Source organism: Lolium rigidum, chromosome 5 (assembly GCF_022539505.1).
Source record: "Lolium rigidum isolate FL_2022 chromosome 5, APGP_CSIRO_Lrig_0.1, whole genome shotgun sequence".
NCBI classification, from domain to species: domain Eukaryota; kingdom Viridiplantae; phylum Streptophyta; class Magnoliopsida; order Poales; family Poaceae; genus Lolium; species Lolium rigidum.
Window position 1 is genome coordinate 58,595,220 of NC_061512.1, and position 23,494 is coordinate 58,618,713.

Here is a 23,494-nt window from a genome sequence, read left to right on the forward strand (position 1 = left end):
AAAGCATACTTCGCTGAGCTAGATGCTTGAGAAGCCAAGATGAGCCTCCAAGACAAAGACGAGTGCAAATCCTACTTCAAACACCTTGAGAGTAAGAGTGACACACCACATGAGTCCAGTGAGAACACTTTTATTTATAACAACTAGGAAATTTGCCTGTGGGTTGCACCGGAAAATATAGTGGTATAAGGATCACGCAAATGGAAAGAAAAAACATGAAGTATCACGTGTGCTTTTTACCTTCTCATGTCGGAGAAAGGTAACACCGGACCGGCCGACACCCATCTTTAATTGAAAATATATATTCTAAGCGAAATTAACGAAATTTGGATGGAGGAATATATATTTCATCTGAAATTACCAAAATTGAACGAAACTTTAGTCTGTGAAATGGCATGTAAAAAAATACAATTTCGGGGGACTCGTTAGTTCAGCTTAATCTAGAAGGACAAAAACCCAAATACAGGCTCGACGGAATCGTTCCCCCTCGTTGCCCCCATGGGCGACGGGAGGGAACCCTAGCCGCCACTTACCCAGCCCCCTTCCTCGCTCCTCCCTCCCCTCGCCGCCGCTGGAGGGTGTCACTGGGCAAAGCCCGGGCGGTGGCGGTGGCAGGGACTCCTCTCCCCCTCGCGCGGAGGACTTGGCGCGGGCCGATGGGGCAGGTGAGGGCGGCGCGCTTGACGAGGGGCGCGGCTGCCTCGACAGCGGTGTGGTGGCTTCGTGGTGTGGCGGCGTCCCCGTGCTGGAGGCGGTGGCTGCTCTCGAGCGACCACCAAGTCCGGTGGCGGGCGGTGCGGCCAAGCTGATTTCTTGGGTGGCCAGCGACGGCGACGACGCTTGGGATGGCAGCGACGACGCTGGCGGCAGGTGGTGCTGGGCAGTCGGAGATGGCGCCATGGCGGCACGGGCTTCCTGGCTCGGGTTTGGGCCCTTCGGGCCTGATCTGGGTTTGGTGGGCCCCGGCCGTTCTGCCCTCCTGCGCCTAGGTGCGGCCAGGCACCTCCTCCTTGTCCGTCCTCCTCGGCTCCAAACGCATGGTGCTGCTGCTCTGGCCGAGTTGAGCGGAACCCTACGCCATCTTTGTGTGGCGTTCGTGCGGCGCGGGCGACAAGGTGGACGATGTTGGGTGGCCGGCGATGCTCTCTGAGGTGGATGTGTGCAGACCCGCAGCGACCCACCCCATGGTGGCACTGCTGGCGTGTAGTTGACACACGTCTGTTGGGAACCCCAAGAGGAAGGTTGTAATATCCCAGGTATTGGGGTTACAAATATAGAGGAAACAGAGGTGTGCATTGCATTCATGCATAGAAAATCTGGGGAATTTTCGCGCTTTAAAGTAAAACAGTCACAAGAATCGAAGTTTCACTTGACCTTGGTGGAATTGAAGTAGCTCATCAAGTCAAGCGCTATAAACCTCAATGTGACTCTGTTAAAACCTTGTTTTGGGTAGAGATGATTTGATCTTAAGGGTTAGATCAAATGGTATTACAACCAACCCAATAACTTATTAATCAAGGATCAATTACTTGATCTTATTAAAGATCATAATATGGTATACCTTGCCACAACATATGAACATCCATTTAATTGGAAGTCAAGTAACAATAAGTGGAGAAACTATTCCTAACTTATCTTTTTCATGCCTTAAACTAATCCATGATCTTACCATGAACCTCATGGTATTCATTTTACTTCATTCTTGGAAACATGACAAGGAGATCAACTCTAGAAATATATATTCTTCTCTATCCCATATTATTATACATCAAATCTAGAGAGGTGAGATTTCTATATTATTTACTAGAAAAGAAATGACAAACTTTGAGCTAAACCTTGGATATAAATATCCAAATGATCAAAACCTTATCTTCAAGAGGAACCCTAGAGTATTATTCAAGACATTCCTTAGAGAGAGAAACCATATATGTTAAACATAGATATTGATGGTCACATCAACCTCTATGGAGCCTAACCTTAGATTAGTATTAAAGACCTTCCCAAATGAGAGAGACCAATTATACTAAATCTAGCTTTACCTATTTAAGAATCAGGGACAGCCTTTGAACTAAAGTTTTAGGAACAACCATTTCATCTTGGGGTGGTGAGATACCCTATTATCACATGGAATAATACCATATTCACCAGCTGCTCAACCTCCGACGCTGTCGCGGACGCCTCGGCCTCTGGCTTCTCCGCATGCAGCAGAGCCGACGCGGCCGACGACGCCGACGCCGCCTTGCTACCCTCCTTCTCCATCGCCGGCGATGGATGCGGTCGAATGGAGCCGCTAGGGTTTTCTGTCTCTCTCTCTCTCCTCTGTTCTTTGCCAAATTTTGGGGAAATGGAAGGGGACGGAGAAGGCGATGCGGCCGAGCGACCTTTCTATACTCGGAGGGGACACGGAAGGGACACGGAGGCTTACACATCATCACTTGTACTTTGCCACGCCTGCCCGTACAACACGTATAATACAACATACCAACTTTATACAGGGACCACCGTATCCGAACCCAAGCGGTATCGCGCAATCCGGACCGTCCATGTGTTTAACACCACCATTTCTCCAACGTGGCGGTGTGGGGGGGGGGGGGTGGGAGCACAGGCGGGCTAGTTTAGTCTTGCAAGGCGCGGTGATCAGCCAACAACGACCCGGGATGCCAAGTTCAACCACCGCACACACGTGATAGCTAGGTCGCGTTCTCGTCGAAGGAAGGAATAATATAGAAACATGCATGCCGAACATACCCAGAGGTTAGCGAACTCGGGTAGCCGCGTGCTGGATATTAACTATTATCATCATTGCAGATATCAATCAGTGCGCGCCTCTGTCTTGTATTATTGTCTCTGCAATTCATGTGTGGTCACACGGATATGCATGAAGCCAACAACCAACCACTGATAGATAGTTACATACACACATGACATGACAAAGTGGTTCAGATGGTTGCTACCTCGTGGTGGCCGGGCTATGCCAAGTTGCCAACATAATATAGAAATGTCTAACTTGGTGATTTGGCGATCCCATCTTATAATTAAGTTGTCTTCCACCTTGCTAAGATGAGGCAACGTCGTGGATCTCATCTGGAGCATGTGATTTTGACCTGTAAGCTACCCTACCTGATGCATGCATGCCGCCTTATCTCGTACTACAATACACAAGTGGAAAGACCGCATTTTTCTTTTTCTCTCTATATAAGCAGAGTTCCTAGCTTAGTCAGCTAGGAGGGAGAATTGTACACTTGCATCTATCAAAATACAAGTGTGCATTTCATCAGAATTATTACAGCATGTCTCTAGCAATCCGGCCGGAAATAACGAGCTCCTTCCGAGACGACGAGGAGCAGGCGGCCGCCGCCGTGCCACTCCTCGCGGCGGCCTCTCCAACCCGGAGCCGGAGCCACGCCGGCGACGTGCATATCCTTTCGGCGGCCTTCCTCTTCGTCTTCTCCGCCTACCTCCCCACGCAGAACCTCCAGAGCACACTCAACGATGTAAGTACGTTCCTGTATACCTACGCTACACTACAAGGTTATCAATCTTTCTGCCCAACCTGACATCTTCCTCTATTGCGGTTCTCGATGATCCTGCAGGACGGCAACCTGGGCGCCGTGTCGATGGGGATCGTGTACGTCTCCTTCACGGTGTTCGCGGCCACGGCGGCGGCGGTGGTGAGGGGGCTCGGGTCCAGGGGCGCGCTCCTGCTCGGAACCAGCGGCTACGCGCTCTTCATCCTCGCCAACCTACACCCAACGTGGTACACCATGGTTCCTGCTTCCATCTACCTGGGTTTCGCTTCCTCCATCATGTGGGTTGGCCAGGTAATTTGACCGCAGTAAATTTATGCTCATTTCCCTCTAAATGTGCATTGCAAATTATACTTCACTTGCCACCATGATTTTTGTTATCTGACCTCCTCTAACAGTGAATAATTAAACAACAAGAGAATCCAATCGAAGAATTTTGACACAAATTAGTCTATAAAAGAAAAACCTTGGGCTAGACTATGGGACCGATGGCACTCTACTTGGGCAGTCAGGTGACACGGGTCATTCTCGATCTCCTTATCTCTTCTTCCTTCCCACATTCTTTTCTGTTTCCTAATTGGTCAGGGAAGTGGCTAGATAAGACTGGTATAGCTGTCCACGTATCCACACAACTAGCTTGAAAATAACTTTCTTGGATAAAAGAAACTTTTTGTTGTCTCGAAACATAAAAAAACAGTTTACAACGGGTCTCTACGTTAAAAGATGCACACACCGGCTCATGTACTTAGCTAGGTGCACGGACATATCATTCACGATTAAGGATGGCAATTTTACTCATGGGTACGGGTACCCGCGGGTACCGTACCCGCATGGGCTGGGTATGGTTACACTTTTATGCCCATGGGTAGTACCCATACCCTACCCTACCCGTTAAGTCATGGGTAGGGCACGGGTATAGCTTTGTACCCACGGGTATACCCATACTCTGCCCGTTTATTTTCAATTTCGTATGTTACACGTCTACTTTTGTTTACTTATGAGTAGTTGAGTACTATATGAGAATGGGATTTTTATATTTTTCTAATTGTTATATACTCAACTATCTGTTATCGAGTTGAGATGATTCATTTTTTAATGGAATTTATTATCGATAAATGTAAAATTGCGAGAAATTTATGTACAAGTTAGCCTACCCACTGGGTACCCAATGGGTGTGTACCCGCCGGGTATGGGTATGGGTAAAGTTTTATACCCATGGACACGGGTATGGGTAGAATTTTGTACACATCGACTATACGGGTATGGGTATGGTATTGCTCTACCCTGCCCATACCCTGCCCATTGCCATCCTTATTCACGATGAGAGAGAACACGAAAATGAGGACGTGTCATCTAAGTTAATGTGCCTATTCTATCCAACATGCGGACTGCAACAAAGAGATAGAATGTGAAGGTTATAACTTATAAGAGCATCTACATCGGTCGTAGCCCCTAAAGCGAAATACGGCTTGTCCATGTCCTCAGAAACCCAAAAAACTTAGACAAAGTCCACCAATAGCCCTAGATTAGCAGCCCCCATTTTCTTATGACATGTGGGGCCCCATGATTGTGGCTCATATCCTTGTACTGGTTCGGACGTTAGCTGCGTCATCAGGAATGAGGACGAGAGGCGGTGTTGTCGAAGGATGGAACGAAGGGACCAAAGGCTGCGTAGAAGTTCTTACCGGCAATGTGGGGGCCCCGATCGGCTAAGTGGGAGCTCCAGCCGCAATAAGGAGCGTGGAACTAGGATGAGAGGTTTCACTCTGAGGTGAATGGGAAGCTGCCGCAAAGCTCTTGAATTAAACCATGGTGGTTCACGTCGGAGGCACCGCCGCCGCGAAGCCAACCGGATATAACAGAGGAGGGGCGTGTCCAGGATTTTTTTCTCCAGCCTCGTCCAATTATCTATAGGAGTTGGGGGCTGGAGCCCTAGACTAGAGACAGGAGGAAATTTGGGGCCTTTCTCTTTCGAGGAGCCAACCTCTCCTTTTTGGTATCCAATCTAGAGCAGATTGCAGAGTAAATGCATTTAGAAGTTGCGGCGTGGCAATGGTCTAACCTATAAGTTGTCATCCATCGTCGATCCAAAATTCAATGGCCCGCAACTGGTTTGCTCCAATTTTTAAGATCTAAACGTTTGCTCAATAAGTTTTTTTGTTGGGCCTCATGCCCCGAAAATTGCTTTAGGGCCTCAAATTGGTCGCCACTAAAGATGCTCTAAATTGGATACACTAGTTTCAAATTATCTAATTATGTATTCCTGTCAATATATCATCCCGCTTAAGGGACAGAAGAAATAAAAGACATGGGGCACACAAGTAGAACACAACTTTCATTCGCAAAAAAAAAAGTAGAACAAAAAACAAACAAAAGTAGAACACAACTTCACATTGTATACCAAATGCTCTCATCAACAACTGGACGCGTGGAGTTCTCCTGCGAAGACGAGTCAAAATCCTCCATAACGGTCATTGGACATCTCTACCTGTTTTCAGGGCACATATCTTACCTCTTCTGCCTTCAGCCACGCAACAGAGAACAAGCTCAACGATGGCCAAGTTTTGGGACGATTTAACGGTGAATTCTGGGGAATGTTCGCAAGCACTCAGGTATGTATAAGCAGAGCGCACCAATAAGGCAATACCACACTTAAAGAGGAGTTGCTGAAATTTTGGTCCAAATATATAGTGTGCTAACATTCAGTATTTTGCAGGTCATCGGAAATCTGATCTCGCTCGTCGTGCTGAGAAATGACAAGGTTAGCACCTAAAATCAGATTATTAACTTCTGATATATATACAATTTCGATTATCTTAGATTGATCGAGCTGATGTTATCAATGTGCACTAAATTGTCTAGGATGGGGGAGGTGCCGAGGAGAAGAACCTGCTGTTTACTGTCTTCCTGGGCTGCATGGTGGTTGGCATCATGCTGATGTTTCTGCTCTCCAGAAGAGATGAGAACATAGGAGTGGAGGGAGGAGACCATGAGCTCCCAGAGAAATCCCTTCTATGGGACATGTCGAAATCCGCGGTCGCGCCGCTCGCCGACCGTAGGATGCTCCTCCTCGCTCCCCTCCTCGCGTACTACGGCCTACAAAAGGCATTCGTGTGGTGAGCAGATCACATCACTCGATCAGTGCTAAATTAGCCTTTCATTCTGAACAGCCTTATCACTATCAGCATCAGCACTGAACAGTGACTTGTAAGCAGGGCCGTCTTCACAAAGAGTATCGTGACACCCGTCCTGGGCGTCGCCGGTGTGGGAGGCGCGATGGCTTTGTACGGCACGTCTGGTGTCATCGTAAGTGAAAACGCCACAAAGTGATAGTACTAGCACCAACCCCATCGATCACCAAAACACTCTCGTGAAGCTTCACCTAACTTCGAGAGATTGATTTCTTCGCACTGAATTTCAGAGCTCGCTGGTGGCCGGCCGTCTGACCACCGGGCTCTACTCGTCGACGCTCATCGTGTCGGCCGGTGCCGTCCTCCAGGCCGGCGTGCTCTTCTGGCTACTTTTTTTCTACAGGTTTGGTATCACGTCAGACTGTCAGCTATTATTGTTTCCACGATTAATTTCTAGCTTTAATTTTTCATGGATCTGGTGATCATAAGCGTATGTTTGTGTCCGTCTGCAGTCCCGTTGGTGGTGTGCTCGGCTCAGCAGCTCCGCTGCTCGTCGGCGCCGTGTGGGGCGTGGGAGACGGCATCCTGAACACGCAGCTGAGCGCGCTGATCGGGCTCCTCTTCAAGGACAAGGAGGCGGCGTTCGCGCTGGGAAAGATGTGGCAGGCGGCCGCGACGGCGGCGGTCTTCTTCCTGAGCCCCGGCGCCACGCTGCAGGGGATGCTCGCCGCGGTGGCCGCTGCGCTGGTGGTCGCCCTCACCGCGTTTCTGTCCCTGTCCCTCGTCGTCGAGAGGTCGTACGCGCTGAAATTCTGAAGTGCGCGCGCTGAAACTCTTAAGGCACTCCACGATTTTGAGTTACGTCTCGTACTGGTTTGGTTGCAGCGGATTTCAGGAATGCTACACGAACGGATAGACACGATACGTATGGATTTTTGTTACACCGACCTGTCAGTCATACAAGGGCTGCAGGAGATTTTCACAAACAACCACTTGTGTTGCTGCCTGTAGTGTGAAGCTTTTTTTTCCTTCCGTATTCAAATTTTATTCGATCTACTAAGAGCATACGTCACAAATTTAAAGCCACCACTCAACAACTACAAACCAGATAGTGGGCATGGTGTGAGAGTCTTATGCCCTAAAAACGCAAACAATATCGCACCAGCTAATTACCGGAGGTTTCACCGAGTCACGCTATGGTCAGAAAAGGAGCACACATCCAGTCTACCAGATCCTCGATGAGCACCTCATTCACTCGCTTCAGAAGTTGTCACCACCATCAACAACTAGTCCATTCTAGAGCAGAGATCCGCATAGCCCTTGACATGCCTGCTATCGACGCCGCTATGGTGCCAGTCAGTGCCCTTCCTATGCGAGTCCATCTCGCCACATTTGTCACCAAGGACCCGCTGCGCCATGCCGTCACGACTCGCCGATGTCGTCGCGATAGATGCACACCATTCCACCACTTGCCACCACCATCTAATTGTTGCTCGAAAGAAGATGCCCTCAAGAGGCAGAGCGATGCCGAATCACGAGTGGGAAGATGCAGCCAGCTTGTCCCCGGACTGAATCATTCCTTCTTTGCTTTCCGTCAAGTACCCCCCCCCCCCCCTCGGGCCATATGCCTCACCACCATCTTTGGGCCACTCGGGCTTACCAGAATTAAGGGCCTATCGTGGTACACCTAGTTAACATATCCACGACATGGTTCATATATGTCGAGCAGCCTGAAGCCCAGATCTTCTGACGCGTCCCAGTTCGGGCAGCCCATGGGCGGCAACGGAACTTAGTGGATAATTGTTGACGTTTAGAGCCAGCTTGTCACAATTTCTCGAGCCCGATCGGCCCAAAACTCGATCTGTGATGCGAAAACGCATAACTGTCACAATAAATGACATTCGCTTACTGATCTCCAAACTGTCAGTATCATTCCGTCATTGAAACTCCAAGTTCTTGTAGTGCCATTCGCAGTTCCCACGCCACCCAGACCATGTATCAACATGGGGGTGGTCTGTTGGTGGGGTGAGACCCTTAGATGCCCTAACATGGTAGCCCGCTTCCTACTAGCTGGCAGCCGATAGCACACTTCACATTTTTTCGATAAAGAGAATATATTAATATCAATAAGATACCAATTACACCCAGCCTCTGCAACAACGCACCACCCTAATGGCACTACGGATGCACACAGCCAAAAAATGGAAAAGAAAACTAAGAAACAAAAGTCCCGCTACAGTATCTCGGGCCTAACAACAACAATACATCCACCGCCAAGACAACACCTGAATTACAGACTCTCCAAAAAACGACGCCTCCAAAAAGGGAACAGTGCTCAAACACCGTCGTCGCCCGATCAAAGATCTTAGGTTTTCACCCTGAAGATAGTCCCCGCTCTCAAAACAATGCCTCCACCAAGGCCATTGCCAGGCACAACCAGTTAAGGTTAGACCTTGGGTTTTCAACCTGAAAGGTAAGACTCTGCACTTCACCTGTGTTATCACCCCCACTTTCATACCGCTGCTGTGAAGCCCGGAACACCAAGCAAGTCTCTCAACAGCGCGAAGACTTGAACCTCCCTTAGCTAGTCCTCCCTCTGGCCTTCATGAAATTCTCTTCTTCCGACTTTCATCATGGATCCATGGTCACTTGATGTCAACACAGAAAAAGAGCTTCGCGCCGCTCCCTCCAGAACCAATCGGTCGGAATAAAAGCATGGGTGCGCACGACCGAATACCTCTGATCCAGCAAACTCCAGGCAAAGCACTGTTACATTCTGTAACATCCCAAGAATTTCAAAATAAAACAAATGAATTTCACTAGTTCCAAATTTTGGAACCAACAAAAACTTTTATTAAATGAAGTATGATACACAGTGATCTTGTTTAATTCTTGTGCTATTGCGATGATTGATTGTTATAGTAGTTTGAAATAAACTTAAACCCTAAACCTCACCCCTCTTTTCATCATCCTAGTTAAAATGAAATAAAAAGAAATTAAATAAGAAAAAGGCATATGTGCCTATGACTATAATTATAAATCTTTACCCTAAACCTTTCCACTTTGCATAGAGGTTTGGAAAACCTTCATACACCTTACCAAAGGCTTATCAAATCAAATCCAAGTGTTTTCCAAAGAAATTAAAAAGAAACTAAAAATGCCATAGAGGCATATGAGAGCAAAAATAGCAAATTGTGATTTTAAGAATCTTGACCCTAATACATGTGTGAATGGTTGGATCACCTCCATATACCATTTCAACACTCAACAACACCAATTGGGTCAAACCAAGTCAAATTAAAAATAAAATGCAACATATGCATAGAAGCCTATGTGACACATAGCCAATTCACTAAATCTTGAACTATGACTCTAAACCTTGATTAAATGATGTGAAACCATCTCCCAACCTAATATAACACTAAATTGACCCTAACCCATATCCAAGTGAAGCAAGATCAACACTTTACAAAAATAATAAAAAGTGACACATCACCTCTTATGTATTATGGCCATTTTTGCAAATCTTTGACCAAGACCTTTTGAAATGGATTCAATGGTTTGAAAATGTTTCAAAACCAATAAAAATCACATTAGAGTCAACCAAAGTCAATTCAAATGAAGAGAAATCACATAGTGAGAAAATTCCCAAAATTCACTCACATACACTTAGCCCAATTTGCAAATCTTCAACCAAGGCCACCATTGCTTGATCTCTTGCTTGTAGAATACTTATATATGATAAACAAACACATTTGCATCAAAGAAACAAGAATCAAATCAAAGGAAAATTCAAAACTCACATACATGTGATAATGGTCATATGCCCCTTTTATAAAATCTTCCCTACTTTACACCCCTGCATTTGACTTTTCTTCAACTAAACTTGGTCAACTATGACCATGTCATCCAAGACCATGTCAAGTTCAACAACTTTCATGTTGACCATTAGTGCTGAAGTGGACCAGGTTGACCAGAACAAGATGGACAAGTGAGGACTTTGAAATAATGAGAAGATAACCCCAAATTTGAAATCTCACAAAACTTCACCAAAATGACCACCACCACCACAAAACCCTTTCTCTATTTATATAAATGAAGTGCACCAAAAAGAATTTCAAATTTTGAAAAGAAGTTTCTTGCGGCCATTTAGTCGAACACATTGCAGGCATCATTTGGCAAACAAGAGACATGCTATTATCCTCTGGATTTTTGCCTCCACCCCTTTTTCCTTGTGATCATCAACCCTCCTGTACCTTCTCTGCATCATCCCAACCCAGTTGCTTCGTTTAAAGTGGAGACATGATCAACTCTTGGCTCTGCCGTGCACCATGCCGGCCATCTTTGCACTCAAGCGACCTGAGCCCCTCCTCTCTCCTACACCATGTCTCATCGCTTTCCCTGCACCACCCTAAACACGCTGGTACCCTCCCTGGCCAAAGACTTGCACCGCATTGGCCACACAACGCACGCCCCGACACGCCCAGAACATGCCAGGCCACGCGGTGAGCGCGCACGGGCACGTCCTGGACGCGCCAGAACGCGTGCGTGCCCGGTCGCCTCCATCCTTCCCTACTCCTCTGTCGTTGCACGTAGCACCAACACAGCACCAGCTAGCTCATAGACACGCTAAATCACCTGCAGAGGACCTGTCGCCGTCGCCATGATCGCGGTCCTTCCGCCACGGTACTGAGAGGACGACGACGTCGCCTGCCTGCTCCCGTCTACCCCCGTCCTCGCTAGCACGCGCGTGATGATCACTGAGCCTCGCAGCACCGTCCACGCCACCTCACTTGCCCCTTCGCCGCCCCGTAAACGCCGCGCCATGGACACCCTCTCACGGCATCCGCCGGCCACCTTCCCCGCTATAAAAAGAGGCCACCAGAGCACTCCTCACTCACACCAATCTCTTCCCCTCTCCTCACTGCCTCTCCTCGACCACCCAATCGAACCCCACCTCGCCGGAGCCGCCCCAATCGAAGGCTCGTTCCCGCCGGAGTCCGCAGACCATCGCCATCGATCCGCGCCGCCCCGAGCCTCGCCGCTGTACCAGGAGCCCCTTCGTCCTCGCCAACGACGCCTCGCACCCCTCCCTCGACCACCGGCGGCCCAGGACTCTCCCCGACCCCCTACCTCCGTCGCCCGCACGCCCTCCTCTCGCCGGAGAAGAAGACGAACCCCGGTCGTCAGATCGCGTTCTGATCCGACGGTCGCCAGCACGTACCGTTTCGGTAAGTTAAACACTCGCTGACACGTAGGCCCCACCCCTGACAGCCCACTAAAACACCGAACCGTTACTGGGCCTGTTTCCCCCATTCAAACCATTTCGGCCCAACTCCGTTCCCGCCCCCGTTTGAATTCAAAACTGGTTTAATTCTTTTTCATTTAAAGTGCTATCAGATGCTTTGCTAGAAATCAAATATCTCCAAATCTACTTGGCCATTTTTAGTGAATTTCATATGGTTGGAAAGCCTGTGAAATTATCTATCCAATGCCACTGGATTCAAACCAATAGCTGTTTTAGAATTAAAGTAGCAAAATAAAAAAGACCTAGACTTTTCTGACTTAGAATAAATCTTAAAAATCAACCATTATGAATTTTGAAGTGAATCCAATTGCAATAATTCACATTTAACAAACTCTAATTTACTATGTAAAAATATGATATATGTTCTGTACATGATCATGGGCTAGAATCAAAATATTGGCTATGTAGTCAATACTAGCCCATTTAAACTAGTTCAAATTTTAGAATTTTAATCTATGAGGTGTAGCATCTCATTTAAATCATGGTCTCATATATTATGAAGTAATATGATGACCTCTACTGCATAGGTTCATACTTTCTCACTTGTAGAATTTAAATCAACATAGTATTTAAATTGCATTAGTTATTTAAATCACATGAGATGATGAATCTCATTTAAATCCCTTTTCTCAAATAATAAGTGTGAAGTGTTGACCTTGGTCAACATGGGATCATCCCTGGTTATTTGAGGATATGGCATCACTCCAATAATAGTTCTTACTAAATTAAGTTACCACTATGTGTTAAATCATATGAGAGGTATTCCTCTCATTTAAATCTTGTTTTCAAGTAATTCAACATGAGGTAGTGACCATGGTCTAATAATCTCATATTGAGTTATTTGGTGGCATTAAATCACTATCATGCTAGTATTAAATTGCATGAGGTATGGAACCTCATTTAAATCATTTTTCTCAAATGATAAGTATGAAGAGGTTGACTTTGGTCAACCTAGGTCATATATGATCCATAAGAGAAATTAAATCTTAAGAAGAATTCAATGAGAGGAAATTATTTTCCAAATATTAAATAAAGAAACCCTAGCATAATTTGTGAATAAATGTTAAGTAGTGATGCTAGATCATTTGAGTGAGCCATTAAGGCTAATTAAGAGTACTTAAGTATTGTTTGGTGATTGTATCCTCGTATCCGTTTTTAGACGCTAGTACCGGAGACTATCAAGAGGAGGAGGTATTCTACCAGGAGGAAGAGCCAGAAAACTTTGATCAATACACCAATCAAGGCAAGCTAACACTCTTGCAAGGTTCCCTTGTGCAAAGCTCTACAAGAGCAAGGCACCAATATTTTTTTACTTTATGCTTAATGCTCCTATTTCCCAGTTTTACTTTACAAGCTTTTCTAAATTTTGTTTATCAAAGTTTACCTTTTTGATTTATGATTCACTTGGTTTAGATATAGAGTAGAACAAGAGCATCAAAGTTAGCCTAGAGCAAGACAAACTAGTTAGCACCCCTCATGACTAGTTGCTAGTGCTAAACAAATAGAATTGACTACTCTAGATGGGATCATGTGAAATGAAATGACTTTGAAAACCTTGGAATGATGATTCATTCTATTGAGAGATTTTTGAAGGTGAATATGACTGGTGAATGACTTGGTGAATTTTACAAAAAAAAAAACTGATGGTTGGGTTCGGATGCGATACCATTCCAATTTGAAAGTACCCCCACAATACCCAATATGGGTAAGGGCTTAGCTAGAAATTTATGTGCTTTAGTATGGGTTCCCTCTAAACAAGCGTCATCGGGGTTAGGCCGAGGGCTGCCTCCACAACAAACAAAACGATGCGATATGACGTGGAATGAGGTGAATGTCCGGCCCAAGCCCCGTGCGGCTTCCGGGTTGACTGCGGTTTTCACCGGGAGGCCAAGCTCATGGGGAGAGGTGCCTATACTAGAGTATGTAAGTGAAAGGTTATGGTTGGTAGTCCGCATACGGAGTATGGTAAATCAGGGCCGCTTAACCCCGACGGATTATTGCAAATATTGTGGCACAAGTGTACGACCTCCGCAGAGTGTAGAACTATTCGAATAGCCGTGTCCACGGTTATGGACGGTTGGGAAGGCCATACTCGTTCCGTCATCGGACCATTTTCAAAAATGTGACCTATGACTTGGGACTTGAATTTGAAAGGTGAATGGTGATTTTGAATTGAATCACAACAGAGTTGTGGGAATGACACTAATGTTCCCACTTGAGTTAGTCTAGTGATTCAAGCATCTTTACTAAATGTTTATGAAATAAACTTGGCTTTATGCAAATAAACTTAGAGCTTAGCACCCCCTTACTATAGTTGATAGTGCTTACACTAGTATTAGTTTGCGAGTACTTTAAAAGTACTCATGGCTTTGTCCCTGGCTATTCAAATGGCCAGACTATGAAGGTGAACAGCAGTACGAGGAAGATGGACAGCAGGACGTCTACGACAACTAGGACCGCTCCTGACGTCAAGCGTTGGCCTGTGGATTAGATAGCCACTACTACTTCGCTTCCGCTATTTGTGATGTTCGTTGATCAATAGATCAACTACTATTGTAATATTGGATCATGTGATCTACCTTTGTAAGACGATTATGTGTTGTAATACATGATGACTCTATGATATTCAACTATTATGTCTCGCAACAACAATATTCCCGGGATTGCGATGTACGGCATAATAGGCATCTGGACTTAAAAATCCGGGTGTTGACAAGTTGGTATCAGAGCCATTGTTTGACCTTAGGAGACCCTAGTTAGAATGGACGTCCGAAAAACTTAGTTTCAAAACCAATGAAGTGAATGTTTGTGAAAACATATTCTCACTCTTACCCTTGAGATCTTTTCAAAATAATAAATCCAGGCTCTACTTTTATTTGAAATGGTACATAAAATTTTGCACACTTGATCACTTCATTAACTTACTTATCCTAATTGCTCACAGATGGAGTACCAATGGGAGTCCTATCAGCTTGGTTCCGGAGGCGACCTAAGGTTCGAAAAGGAGTTGAAGCAACTGGTTGACCATCTAGGACACCCGTATCCCGAATTCTTCGGAATACCCCTCAAAGCTCAGTTAGGAGAACCACCTCAGTGGGACGTTTCTACTGATCTACGAAGGAAGCTTGATGCCCCGGTATGGGAAACCATATGGTTTTCTGTAACGGGAAACACTTGGAAGGAAGGGCTAGACAAAGCTATGCAAGAAGCAATTTTCCGTCTGTGTGGACAAAATGAGGACAAGATCAAGAACACTCGTTTCATCTACTACCCAAGACATGACTCCATGGGAAGACCGATGACCATGCCTCCACCACAACCAAAGATGAACCCCTATGAAGCACCTCAGGAGTTCAGGCAGTACAAAACCCTCAGGGATTTGGACAACGCCCTCGCCTCTCGCCAAGCACATTAACCGTGAAGACGCAGAATTCCACCCTGAAGAGTAGTATCACCCAAGCACTTAAGTAGGTGTGAGTTGTATCAGGATCCCCTTGTATCGTAGAGCGATGAATGGTTCTTCAAACCAACGGTGTGTTAGCTTTGTAATGTATGATGCTTGGTATGAATGAAAAAAAGTGTTGTTGGTTTTTACCCCCGCAACACTACTCAAGTTTTCAATATTATGAACTTTTTAAACTTTAACAAAACAAACCATAGAAATTTCCCTCTTATCTTATCATCTACCTCAATGTTCAGATGGCCCCACCAACCCGCAACACCACCCAAGATGCCATGATGCAACTGCTGCAGACGATGATGGCAGACCGAGAAGTCGAGAGAGCTGAACGCCAAGCAAACCTTGCTGCACTGCAACAGATAGCTCAGAACAATCAAGGCCACGGAAACAATGATCACCCTGGATCAAAGCTGAAGAACTTTCAGCACACCAACCCACCGATGTTCAACAAGACTGAAGAGCCCCTAGATGCCGATGACCGGCTCCGGACCATGGAGAATAACCTCGAAGTTGCGGGAGTTGAAGCCGCAGAAAAGTACTCGTTCGCCACCCACTACCTGTCAGGACCTGCCAGAGCCTGGTGGACAAGTGCCCGTGCAATGAATGCGGGACAAATGATGACCTGGGAAGACTTCAAGCTGAAGTTCAGCAAGTATCATGTGCCCCAAGGACTGATCAAGAAAATAAGAGACGAGTTCCGTGAACTCAAGCAAGGAAGGATGTCCGTGGTGGAATACCGCGACAGGTTTCTCACTCTGTCAAGGTACGCCCCGGATGAGACCGACACCAACGAGAAGAGGAAGGAAAGATTCCTGAATGGACTACACGACGAGATGCAAACTGTGTTAGTGAACATTCCGTTCGCTGACCTAGAAGCCCTGGTAGACTCAGCCATACAGATGGAAGGAAAGCTGCATCAGGCCAATGAGAACCGCAAACGCAGAATGATGAACCAGAATGGACCCCACCATACCCAGAAGTACCGCAATAACTCCTCTGGAGGATTCACCCCAAGATACAACAAGCCCCCTGCTCAGACTTATCGCCCCAACTACGCCAACAACAACGGAGGACCCCCGAAGACCGGAGGCAACAACAACAACAACCACAACAACAACAACCACCACCACATCAACCACAACAATGGGAACAACAACACCAATACCGCCCGAGAACTGGAAACAATGCCATCCCCGTCAACCCCAAGGACAAATCCACGATCAACTGCTATGAATGTGGAGTTGTGGGTCATTACTCCAATGAATGCCCCAAGAAGCTTGCCAAGATTGCCGCCAACACCGCTGCACCTGCCCAGCAACAGCGTCGCTTCGCCGGTAGAAGGAACCAGAACAACAACAACGGCCGCCTCTACCACATGACTGCCACTGAAGCCCAGGAAGCACCCCAGACCATGACAAGTATGTCTTCCTGTTAATCAAAATGCTCAATCTCTCTTAGGAACCTAACTTTTCTTAAAATCTCGGGACGAGATTTGCTTAAGGGGGAAGGGTTTGTAACATCCCAAGAATTTCAAAATAAAACAAATGAATTTCACTAGTTCCAAATTTTGGAACCAACAAAAACTTTTATTAAATGAAGTATGATACACAGTGATCTTGTTTAATTCTTGTGCTATTGCGATGATTGATTGTTATAGTAGTTTGAAATAAACTTAAACCCTAAACCTCACCCCTCTTTTCATCATCCTAGTTAAAATGAAATAAAAAGAAATTAAATAAGAAAAAGGCATATGTGCCTATGACTATAATTATAAATCTTTACCCTAAACCTTTCCACTTTGCATAGAGGTTTGGAAAACCTTCATACACCTTACCAAAGGCTTATCAAATCAAATCCAAGTGTTTTCCAAAGAAATTAAAAAGAAACTAAAAATGCCATAGAGGCATATGAGAGCAAAAATAGCAAATTGTGATTTTAAGAATCTTGACCCTAATACATGTGTGAATGGTTGGATCACCTCCATATACCATTTCAACACTCAACAACACCAATTGGGTCAAACCAAGTCAAATTAAAAATAAAATGCAACATATGCATAGAAGCCTATGTGACACATAGCCAATTCACTAAATCTTGAACTATGACTCTAAACCTTGATTAAATGATGTGAAACCATCTCCCAACCTAATATAACACTAAATTGACCCTAACCCATATCCAAGTGAAGCAAGATCAACACTTTACAAAAATAATAAAAAGTGACACATCACCTCTTATGTATTATGGCCATTTTTGCAAATCTTTGACCAAGACCTTTTGAAATGGATTCAATGGTTTGAAAATGTTTCAAAACCAATAAAAATCACATTAGAGTCAACCAAAGTCAATTCAAATGAAGAGAAATCACATAGTGAGAAAATTCCCAAAATTCACTCACATACACTTAGCCCAATTTGCAAATCTTCAACCAAGGCCACCATTGCTTGATCTCTTGCTTGTAGAATACTTATATATGATAAACAAACACATTTGCATCAAAGAAACAAGAATCAAATCAAAGGAAAATTCAAAACTCACATACATGTGATAATGGTCATATGCCCCTTTTATAAAATCTTCCCTACTTTACACCCCTGCATTTGACTTTTCTTCAACTAAACTTGGTCAACTATGACCATGTCATCCAAGACCATGTCAAGGTCAACAACTTTCATGTTGACCATTAGTGCTGAAGTGGACCAGGTTGACCAGAACAAGATGGACAAGTGAGGACTTTGAAATAATGAGAAGATAACCCCAAATTTGAAATCTCACAAAACTTCACCAAAATGACCACCACCACCACAAAACCCTTTCTCTATTTATATAAATGAAGTGCACCAAAAAGAATTTCAAATTTTGAAAAGAAGTTTCTTGCGGCCATTTAGTCGAACACATTGCAGGCATCATTTGGCAAACAAGAGACATGCTATTATCCTCCGGATTTTTGCCTCCACCCCTTTTTCCTTGTGATCATCAACCCTCCTGTACCTTCTCCGCATCATCCCAACCCGGTTGCTTCGTTTAAAGTGGAGACATGATCAACTCTTGGCTCTGCCGTGCACCATGCCGGCCATCTTTGCACTCAAGCGACCCGAGCCCCTCCTCTCTCCTACACCATGTCTACTGCTTTCCCTGCACCACCCTAAACACGCTGGTACCCTCCCTGGCCAAAGACTTGCACCGCATTGGCCACACAACGCACGCCCCGACACGCCCAGAACATGCCAGGCCACGCGGTGAGCGCGCACGGGCACGTCCTGGACGCGCCAGAACGCGTGCGTGCCCGGTCGCCTCCATCCTTCCCTACTCCTCTGTCGTTGCACGTAGCACCAACACGGCACCAGCTAGCTCATAGACACGCTAAATCACCTGCAGAGGACCTGTCGCCGTCGCCATGATCGCGGTCCTTCCGCCACGGTACTGAGAGGACGACGACGTCGCCTGCCTGCTCCCGTCTACCCCCGTCCTCGCTAGCACGCGCGTGATGATCACTGAGCCTCGCAGCACCGTCCACGCCACCTCACTTGCCCCTTCGCCGCCCAGAAACGCCGCGCCATGGACACCCTCTCACAGCATCCGCCGGCCACCTTCCCCGCTATAAAAAGAGGCCACCAGAGCACTCCTCACTCACACCAATCTCTTCCCCTCTCCTCACCGCCTCTCCTCGACCACCCAATCGAACCCCACCTCGCCGGAGCCGCCCCAATCGAAGGCTCGTTCCCGCCGGAGTCCGCGGACCATCGCCATCGATCCGCGCCGCCCCGAGCCTCGCCGCTGTACCAGGAGCCCCTTCGTCCTCGCCAACGACGCCTCGCACCCCTCCCTCGACCACCGGCGGCCCAGGACTCTCCCCGACCCCCTACCTCCGTCGCCCGCACGCCCTCCTCTCGCCGGAGAAGAAGACGAACCCCGGTCGTCAGATCGCGTTCTGATCCGACGGTCGCCAGCACGTACCGTTTCGGTAAGTTAAACACTCGCCGACACGTAGGCCCCACCCCCGACAGCCCACTAAAACACCGAACCGTTACTCGGGCCTGTTTCCCCCATTCAAACCATTTCGGCCCAACTCCGTTCCCGCCCCGTTTGAATTCAAAACTGGTTTAATTCTTTTTCATTTAAAGTGCTATCGGATGCTTTGCTAGAAATCAAATATCTCCAAATCTACTTGGCCATTTTTAGTGAATTTCATATGGTTGGAAAGCCTGTGAAATTATCTATCCAATGCCACTGGATTCAAACCAATAGCTGTTTTAGAATTAAAGTAGCAAAATAAACAAGACCTAGACTTTTCTGACTTAGAATAAATCTTAAAAATCAACCATTATGAATTTTGAAGTGAATCCAATTGCAATAATTCACATTTAACAAACTCTAATTTACTATGTAAAAATATGATATATGTTCTGTACATGATCATGGGCTAGAATCAAAATATTGGCTATGTAGTCAATACTAGCCCATTTAAACTAGTTCAAATTTTAGAATTTTAATCTATGAGGTGTAGCATCTCATTTAAATCATGGTCTCATATATTATGAAGTAATATGATGACCTCTACTGCATAGGTTCATACTTTCTCACTTGTAGAATTTAAATCAACATAGTATTTAAATTGCATTAGTTATTTAAATCACATGAGATGATGAATCTCATTTAAATCCCTTTTCTCAAATAATAAGTGTGAAGTGTTGACCTTGGTCAACATGGGATCATCCCTGGTTATTTGAGGATATGGCATCACTCCAATAATAGTTCTTACTAAATTAAGTTACCACTATGTGTTAAATCATATGAGAGGTATTCCTCTCATTTAAATCTTGTTTTCAAGTAATTCAACATGAGGTAGTGACCATGGTCTAATAATCTCATATTGAGTTATTTGGTGGCATTAAATCACTATCATGCTAGTATTAAATTGCATGAGGTATGGAACCTCATTTAAATCATTTTTCTCAAATGATAAGTATGAAGAGGTTGACTTTGGTCAACCTAGGTCATATATGATCCATAAGAGAAATTAAATCTTAAGAAGAATTCAATGAGAGGAAATTATTTTCCAAATATTAAATAAAGAAACCCTAGCATAATTTGTGAATAAATGTTAAGTAGTGATGCTAGATCATTTGAGTGAGCCATTAAGGCTAATTAAGAGTACTTAAGTATTGTTTGGTGATTGTATCCTCGTATCCGTTTTTAGACGCTAGTACCGGAGACTATCAAGAGGAGGAGGTATTCTACCAGGAGGAAGAGCCAGAAAACTTTGATCAATACACCAATCAAGGCAAGCTAACACTCTTGCAAGGTTCCCTTGTGCAAAGCTCTACAAGAGCAAGGCACCAATATTTTTTTTACTTTATGCTTAATGCTCCTATTTCCCAGTTTTACTTTACAAGCTTTTCTAAATTTTGTTTATCAAAGTTTACCTTTTTGATTTATGATTCACTTGGTTTAGATATAGAGTAGAACAAGAGCATCAAAGTTAGCCTAGAGCAAGACAAACTAGTTAGCACCCCTCATGACTAGTTGCTAGTGCTAAACAAATAGAATTGACTACTCTAGATGGGATCATGTGAAATGAAATGACTTTGAAAACCTTGGAATGATGATTCATTCTATTGAGAGATTTTTGAAGGTGAATATGACTGGTGAATGACTTGGTGAATTTTACAAAAAAAAACCGATGGTTGGGTTCGGATGCGATACCATTCCAATTTGAAAGTACCCCCACAATACCCAATATGGGTAAGGGCTTAGCTAGAAATTTATGTGCTTTAGTATGGGTTCCCTCTAAACAAGCGTCATCGGGGTTAGGCCGAGGGCTGCCTCCACAACAAACAAAACGATGCGATATGACGTGGAATGAGGTGAATGTCCGGCCCAAGCCCTGTGCAGTTCCCGGGTTGACTCGCGGTTTTCACCGGGAGGCCAAGCTCATGGGGAGAGGTGCCTATACTAGAGTATGTAAGTGAAAGGTTATGGTTGGTAGTCCGCATACGGAGTATGGTAAATCAGGGCCGATTAACCCCGACGGATTATTGCAAATATTGTGGCACAAGTGTACGACCTCTGCAGAGTGTAGAACTATTCGAATAGCCGTGTCCACGGTTATGGACGGTTGGGAAGGCCATACTGTTCCGTCATCAGACCATTTTCAAAAATGTGACCTATGACTTGGGACTTGAATTTGAAAGGTGAATGGTGATTTTGAATTGAATCACAACAGAGTTGTGGGAATGACACTAATGTTCCCACTTGAGTTAGTCTAGTGATTCAAGCATCTTTACTAAATGTTTATGAAATAAACTTGGCTTTATGCAAATAAACTTAGAGCTTAGCACCCCCTTACTATAGTTGATAGTGCTTACACTAGTATTAGTTTGCGAGTACTTTAAAAGTACTCATGGCTTTGTCCCCGGCTATTCAAATGGCCGGACTATGAAGGTGAACAGCGAGTACGAGGAAGATGGACAGCAGGACGTCTACGACAACTAGGACCGCTCCCGACGTCAAGCGTTGGCCTCGTGGATTAGATAGCCACTACTACTTCGCTTCCGCTATTTGTGATGTTCGTTGATCAATAGATCAACTACTATTGTAATATTGGATCATGTGATCTACCTTTGTAAGACGATTATGTGTTGTAATACATGATGACTCTATGATATTCAACTATTATGTCTCGCAACAACAATATTCCTGGGATTGCGATGTACGGCATAATAGGCATCTGGACTTAAAAATCCGGGTGTTGACACATTCGCCGGCGGAGCCTTCCGGAACTCAACCCCTGGCCAGATCACGAGTCCAGGCCTCCGGTAGGTCCTCCTCTTCACGCAAGAGAGGCCCTAGGACCGCCGCCTTTATACAGGTCGGACCCCCACGTCGGCGACCATTCCGGGCTGGCCAATCCAACCCTCCACCGGCGACGCCATCGCCGGCTTCCATGCCCCTCCATCTCGCCGCCGGATCGCGGTGATAGATCAAAAGATCCACCACCACCAACCGCAGGCCGACCCTCTCCGGCGTAGAAGAGAGCCACCTCCTCCGTCGAACCCAAGGTTGCTGCCCCGGGCGCCCTCGTGACGCGGAAGAAGCCCGAGATCGCCTCCACGCACCAACGAGAGGCAGGGGGAGGGCATGGCACAGACCGAGGGCCTGGCCGCCGCCCACCACCAGCCCCTGCCGGTGTGCCGCGGGTGGAAGCCTACGGGAGGGGAGGGGGAAGACCGCAGCGCAAGAGCCGCCGCCGCTCATACTCAGGTTTTTGGGATTTGGATGCACAAGTAGTGCTCATACTCAGCACAAGTGAAGGCTAGCAATAGACTGGGAAGCGACAATCCAGAAAGCAGTAACTGTCATAATCATGCTTGCGACAGAACAAAATTAACGGAAGCATAAAAGTAATACAATAACTCCGAGTCAAAATAAATCATCAAGGCTTAAATGACTTTTGTTTAGTCTTATGCATGCATGACCATGTGCCAAGTCGATTCAAATGAAACATTCAGAGGAGGATACCACAATGTCATACCGTTTTATGAATAGAGCAATGCAAACATTTTATCTACTATTAGTAAATTGGAACTAGTCATGAGAGAGCAAAAACTACTAAGCATCATTAAGTAGCATACACCTTACACAAACAAACTAAGCATGTCCACACAAATGAGTATATGTACAAAAACGAAAACAAATAGAGTTCATACCAGCCTCTCACCACATCTCGAATTGTCATAAATCATCATTATTGCCTTCACTTGTGTGGCTTGAATAATATGAAATGATAACCAACCTACAATGAAGTCACGAAAGACTGTTGAATCCTGCAGCAAACTTTACAAAAACAAAGAAGAACAACAAATATTTTTTGGTTTTCGATTTTGAATCAATTAACACACAAAGCAAAATCTTTTTGGATTTTTGAATAGCAAACCATAACTAGAAAATGAAACAAACTAAAACTTAGAAACTAAAGAAGAAAATCAAGAGAAACAACAGAAATATTTTTTTGTCTTTTTGTGTTTTGGAAAGTAGAAACAAAACAAGAACAACAACGAAAAGAAAA

General features: G+C 45.4%; 1 protein-coding gene across 1 annotated transcript; it reads left to right on the forward strand.

Moving 5' to 3' along the window:
- Positions 1 to 3,131: 3,131 nt before the first annotated feature.
- LOC124653062 (UNC93-like protein 3) lies at positions 3,132 to 7,740 on the forward strand. Its single transcript, XM_047192114.1, has 8 exons — positions 3,132 to 3,494; positions 3,594 to 3,821; positions 6,026 to 6,139; positions 6,244 to 6,288; positions 6,390 to 6,643; positions 6,743 to 6,833; positions 6,949 to 7,061; positions 7,171 to 7,740. The coding sequence occupies exons 1-8, from the start codon at positions 3,291 to 3,293 to the stop codon at positions 7,472 to 7,474; spliced, it is 1,353 nt and encodes a 450-aa protein (XP_047048070.1). The 5' UTR covers positions 3,132 to 3,290; the 3' UTR covers positions 7,475 to 7,740.
- Positions 7,741 to 23,494: the final 15,754 nt, after the last annotated feature.